This window comes from Triticum aestivum, chromosome 4A (assembly GCF_018294505.1).
Source record: "Triticum aestivum cultivar Chinese Spring chromosome 4A, IWGSC CS RefSeq v2.1, whole genome shotgun sequence".
Taxonomy (NCBI): Eukaryota; Viridiplantae; Streptophyta; class Magnoliopsida; order Poales; family Poaceae; genus Triticum; species Triticum aestivum.
This window is the reverse complement of record NC_057803.1, coordinates 199,072,052-199,078,432: the sequence shown is the minus strand read 5'-3', so window position 1 is coordinate 199,078,432 and position 6,381 is coordinate 199,072,052. Positions and strand designations below refer to the sequence as shown.

The 6,381-nt window shown below is 39.4% G+C and overlaps 1 protein-coding gene across 3 annotated transcripts; it reads left to right on the top strand.

Moving 5' to 3' along the window:
• Positions 1 to 3,698: 3,698 nt before the first annotated feature.
• LOC123085825 (uncharacterized) lies at positions 3,699 to 6,053 on the top strand. 3 transcript variants are annotated; one of them, XM_044507528.1, is made up of 3 exons: positions 3,735 to 4,374; positions 4,692 to 4,803; positions 5,284 to 6,053. In XM_044507528.1, the coding sequence occupies exons 1-3, from the start codon at positions 4,295 to 4,297 to the stop codon at positions 5,392 to 5,394; spliced, it is 303 nt and encodes a 100-aa protein (XP_044363463.1). In that variant the 5' UTR covers positions 3,735 to 4,294; the 3' UTR covers positions 5,395 to 6,053. The 3 variants fall into 3 exon arrangements, 1 of the variants encoding a protein (XP_044363463.1); XR_006439952.1 differs by having other exon boundaries at positions 3,740 to 4,108; positions 4,223 to 4,374; positions 4,692 to 6,053; XR_006439953.1 differs by having other exon boundaries at positions 3,699 to 4,108; positions 4,692 to 6,053.
• Positions 6,054 to 6,381: the final 328 nt, after the last annotated feature.

The window sequence follows — 6,381 nt, the reverse complement described above, 5'->3', positions numbered from 1 at the left end:
ATGTCATCGCCGAAAGGGGTTAAAAACCGTTTGTATAGCACCGACGCGTACTAGTGTGTCCCAACATACTGATCCAGGGATGGCACAGATACACGGAGGCTTGGCTGTTCGTGGTCGGGTCACTACAGATATGGTATCAGAGCCAGGTTGACTATAGGATGTGACCCTAGAAACTGGAAAGCACTAGGAGAGTATATCTCTAAAACTTTATTTTCAAAAAGATCCCTTACCTCTTAGCTTTTCTAATTTTATCAAATAGTCCCTCTTACCTCAAATAGTTAGAATATACCCCATTCCCTTTTGACCACAAGGAGGATCAACTAAAGCCGCTCCAAGAAGGACAAGATATCGAATAACTGATGGTCGTTTCAGAGTAAAGAGGATTTCACCATGCATTAGAAGAGTTGAAGCTACAACAGTTGAAGACTCCGAAGACTTGAAGAATTTGAAGAATCTGAAAAATTATTTGACCTTTAAAAGACCAAACCCGTGTTATGTACTTAGATGCGACGATTTGTGAGATGCCATTCGTTCGATGCTTTTTTCGATAGCCACAAAATAAAATCCGTTTCTTCAAAACTATTGTTTGTATTGTGTGTATCTCCCTATATTCTTATCTCGTATCTCATCCCAAAACCCTTGAACCCAATAGATGATGATGAATGAACTTGGACTGGTATTCCCTGGATTGATGACTTAGCCGGAGGCAGAGCTATGGATTAAAAACATGGAAGATCACTTCCGTAGAAATTTGATTGCAAGGAAGTATGAGGTTCAATACGCTCTTCAGTACTTTACAGGAAGTGCTGCAACATGGTGAAAAATGCATCAAGCCATACAAGGATGTAAGGGAGCAAAAAGTTGGGAGGAATTCAAGAAGACTCTGTTAAGATCCATTCTCATCCAAAAGCACTATGATAGCCTGAAGAAGAAACTCTCGCCTGCAAAATATGCGGAGAAATAGGACACACCCAAGAAGAACACAAGGATGGATGCCCTCATTGCGAGGAAAATCACCCGGCCGAAGAATGGCCCACTAGGCAGGTTACTTGTTTCGTATGTGAAGGAAATACGCACAACCCTGCTCAGTGTCACCTTTATCCCAAAGTACAAGAAATTACCAAGCAGCATAAAGAAACCCTCAAGGAAAGTTTGACAGAATCCTTGATGGAGGAAGTTATTGGAGATAGTGATGAAGAAGGCCTAATCAGATTTTACTCCAACGCTTGTTGTTCATGTGGAGAAGGCCATTATTCTCAGTATTGCACAAAGGGAAGAAAAGAGTATCTCAGAGACTTCCCGACAGAACAAGTGAAATATGACCCACAAGAAATAGAAGATTTGATGAGAACAAAGAAGTCCAATAAGAGAAAACGAAGGCATCCCTAGAACAACCCAATTTCTGCCGAGAAGGACCTGAGTCATATTGCTTGTTATAGGTGCAAGGATTTAGGTCATTACGCTGATAAATGTCCAGAGAAGAAGCCAAGAACCGAAAGAGTAGACACCATCCCCAAGAAGCCCAAAGTCTTCTTGGAAGTTATTTGTTTTCGTTGCAGGGAAGCAGGACATTATGCTACTAAATGTCCCAGCAAGATGAAAGTTGGATCTGAGTAGTTGGAATTTTGACTTGGTAATAAGTGTAGTTGGACGCAAATTTATTTTTCATGAGTACAATGAGTTGAGTTATCTAATGGGTGCTTAGAGACTGTAATGAATTCATGAAATCAATAAAGCTAATGTGTCATGATTTCTACTTTAAAGTATTGTGAGTTGTTACCCTATGAACACAGATTTTGACCATTTTTTAGGAGATGAGAAATATGGTCTATGTGTGGATTTGCGTATTACATTTTAAGGGTGGTAGTACCCTGTGAGAACACTTGACCAATGGAAAGGAAAAATTGTATTCCGCTGAGTGGAGTCTCGAGTTTTATTCTGTTACCCTAAGAGTATGAAGAAATGAAGCACTAATGGATTTAAAGGAGGCGTAATGTTGGAATATCGAATAAGAGTAACTCCAAGGATGAGTTAAAGTTGTAAAAGTGTTGAAGTGGGTCATAACCCACAGGCCTAGGACTTGAAATGGAACAGACATAACCTTGATGGACGAAGAAATTTGGAAGAAGTTGTGTTCTCATCAGCACACGTTTCGTAGGAGGTTACGCAAAAACCTGAGAGTTGTGAAGAAACGATAATTGTTTTGTTTGGCTTACAGAACCAAAGGATTTACCTGAACCTAGTTCAAGGACAAGATAAATTCTACAATGCTTGTGAGAATGCCCGAGTGTTAGAAATGCGAGATTCGCTAAACCTTATACAGGGTAATGATTTGGGTGCGGAATGGATTAATCACCATACTGACTTACTCTCATCATTCGCTCTTGCTCTTTGGAATGGTAAATCCGAGTGACTTACCCATAGAAGAGAGACAACAATGACAAAACCTTGTTTAAACCTTAGCATGGTAGGACAATTGATCCATGTATAGGCAACCGTCACCAATCGTAGGATAAACGGTGAGATTTAGCCCAAACCCATTTCCTACAGGTAAAACCATAAATTGTGGACCTCCATGAGAATATCGATGGTTGTTTAGTATTGGCGACAGACCTGTCAGATATGAAGACTCGGCCTCGGAAGAACCTCACCATGACGGAAGGACACAAAAAATTGAGGAAAAGGTTATACCCCTATTGAAAGACCCCGGAGTGGGAGTTATCCCAAAGAAATAAGAAGACTGACACTGTCAACCCAAAGAATTGAGTACATGAGTTTTGTCGGAACCATATCCATACTTATAAAAGTGTGGTAGCACACTAGACCATACCTATCAATGGATTTGCTAGAAAACCCCCAAACCCTAACCTTTCTTGCTAGCCTCTTTGAATCTCGAGGACGAGATTCATTTTAAGTGTGGTAGGTTTGTAACATCCCAAAATCCTAAATTTTGGAATGTTATATTAAATAAATAGTTTTGATTGTTTCTTTGATTGTGGTGTGATTACTTGGGTGAAATTGAGTGAAATTTGAAACTTTTTGAAAGTTGAATGAGAGGGGATGAAATGACTTTCCCAAACTTTCAGCTTGCATTTATGATCTCCATGAATTCGAATTCATTTTATCACAAAACCCTAGAGTGAAGATGATATGACTTCTTCCATTTAAATAAATGAAAAGGGTTTTGAAAGATTTGAATTCCATTTGGAAATACTACAAATTCGGAAATGTTATGCAAATCAACGAGTTTCATGAGAGAAGATAAAATGACTTCTTCAAATCCTAAGAAAGAGTGTTGGAAGTTTAAAAGAATCAAATTGAAAGTCCCTTTGAAGGTATTTTGAAATCCACTTTCAATTTAGAGTAATTTAGTTTTTATTCAAATTATTTTTCTCCAAAACTAAAATATATGGAAAATAGGGTAAAATGATTCCCTACAGTAGAAAAAGGGAGAAAAATGAGTTTGAAATCATTCTGGTATTAAAAAAATATTTGGTTTTGAAATGAACCGCCTTATTTGAATCTACCATTCTTAAGAAGTTGCTCCCCACTTCTTCCTATTATCTCAGCATGTAGACCGTCCACATCATCATCTAGCCACCTCAGCAATTTCCACCCATGTCACTTCATCTCTTTGATTATTTTCACAACATTCACAGGTAGCATCACTTGCTGGCATATTTCCACTGAAAGTTTTTTACATGGATGTGGCTTCAGTTACTGCTATTACAACCCACGAGAGGCCTGTAATGCTACGAGTTGCCCCTTCATGCTCCACAATCCCCGCCCCTCCTCTTATGACTTTCATTCCTCGACCAGCCGAAGCGGAAGCGAAACGTCTTGAATCCCTCATAAGCTAACCTCTCTGTCTCCCATCTCCACCATCTCAACTCCCCACAAAGTCATGGATGCAAGAGAATCCAACCTCCTCTAGGGTTTACGACGTCCGTCCCAGGGCAGAATCAGTGGGTATGATGGCGATGGCGGAGCACGACCGAATCTCAAGAAGATCGATCTAGAGGCTAGGTGGGGCACCAATAATCTCATCGGCATCCTTCAGGGCAAGCCAGAGCCAAATTTAGCTTCAAGGATTAAATGAGGAAGACACGTAAGTTGAATCCGTTGCCTCCTCCCTCCACCTCCGGACATGCCCCGGCTAGGCCCGATTCGTTCTAATCCAATGCTAATCTTGGGTCCCCCTGTTTTTCTCTATCTGTATTAGGCGTGATTTGTTCTAATCCGGTGCGGATCTAGGGTTTCCGCCCCTGTTGTTTTTCTCTATTTGTCGCATACCATGATATACAACATCTACACTACTTGCAGCAGCTCTGTGACAAGTAGCATGAATCCTTCGAGGAGTGCATCCGTGCCATGGTGAGATGGTTTCATTGCTCCTAGTAATGCGTACACGTCGTGTCATGCTGTGAAATTATCCTTCGTTTTATGTGTATGCCCATGATGTTTGTTCTCCGGTGCAATGAATCGAAGAGGAATCTGATTGTGTTTTGGTTCCGTACATGCACCTATGGATTTTCATCTAACATATAAATCAGACATGTTTAATTATTTTGTTGCTTGACAATTTAAAACAAACGTTTCTTTTGTAATTTCCATCATAGTATATATCTTTTATGTAGATATGTACATCCCACTAAATTACTTTTGATTTACACTTGATATTGTGGTTTCAGGTTAGTTTATTCTTTCTCGGGCCAAAAATATGGAAATCTTGGAGAAGTACTATATCTAACCCCCATCTCTGTTGAGGAGTATGTAAGTTGGGTCTCATGTGACTTATACGAGGTGAGGATTCAACAACTCTTGGTAGAGCTTCTAGCATGGCAATGGTAGCGTTTTTTAAGCTGACTCTGCCACTACGGTAGAAGGTTTCTGGGCTGCTCATTTCTATCGGTGGTAAGCTATTGAGGGGGGGACACTGACAATGTTTATCGAATTTGAGGGGTTGTGGTCCTTTTGACCTGTTGTTGCAATATACTTGACCAATGCCATTAGATAGATGAACTAATCCAGTAACTATGCGCTCAGTTCCTCCTGGACAGCCAGGCCAAACTGGACCGGTTTATCTCTTCTTCTCTAGTAACATGTCAGGTGCATGGTGCAGCTTAAAATAGCCATCACAAACTCAGAAATTAATGGGCATCTGAGGAGACATGTGATGGGCTTTATAATACCATTCTCGATATGAATCTCGCCATCAACTCCTTACCTAGCACCTCCATGTAGTATTTCTGATGCTGATTTGATGATCATCGTCTTTTTCAGGTTGAAGGTCTTGATCATCGTATATTCAAAGTTACATTAGACACATTCATAGTTCCTGATGGAATAAGTTTTCTTTCTCCTGACTTTTCATTTATTCTATTGTTATACTAGTATCCATTAGTTCACATCTGAAAAATGGCATTTTGTTTATTTTTTAGAGTTGCAGGTAGGTGACTGCCGACTTTGCTACATTGTTACTAGATTTTAAGTTCAGTTAAACTAGGTGACATTTCTGTACAAGTTTTCGTGTATGCGGCAAATCTTTTTTGTCTCCTATAGTTATTTTATTCTGGAATATAGTTATGAATTACTTGAATTTTCATGTTACTCCAAGAATAACAATAGTTGTTCAGCTCAGGTAACATGATAACCACACGTACATGGATCTACCATACAAGTTTATTACTTTTAGCTATATGCTAATTGTGATGCACTCTTTTCATGTATATAACAGGCAAGTGTCATCACTTAAAGACTTCTTTGTTTAAAAAAATTCTGTTAACTCTTTATTTCAAATTCTTTGTATTAACACTGCTGTTACAGTTCGGTGCAAGAAATTCTTTTTATGCACTCATTTGAAAGATATGTTTTCCCTACAAAAGAGAAATTCTTTGACGCACATGCAATTCACTTTTTTTCTTTACACTGTCTATCTCTCCACATTAGAAATTTTATCAAAAAATATCCCACAGCAACGCGCGGGGCTTCATCTAGTTTTTGTAGATTTTAGTTGCCTCTGGAAATATGTTCATGTTTTATGATTTCTTTTTCTGAACATTTTGATATATTATATGCGTATATTATATTCCTACTCCCTCCGTCCGGAAATACTTGTCATCAAAATGGATAAAAAGAGATGTATCTAGAATTAAAATATGTCTAGATACATCTTCTTTTATTCATTTTGATGACAAGTATTTTCGGACGGAGGGAGTACTTTTGTTTAGTTTATTTTTGTTTTGTTCTCTGTTTAAAAGAAGGGGAAAAGCTTTTTCAAAAGGCCGAAGCCCAGTCACCCTGGCCACCTCTCTCTCTCCCTCGGCCCAGCTGGCCCAGTAGCTCGCCCCCCACGCCCGAAACCCCTTCGCACCGCCCGCC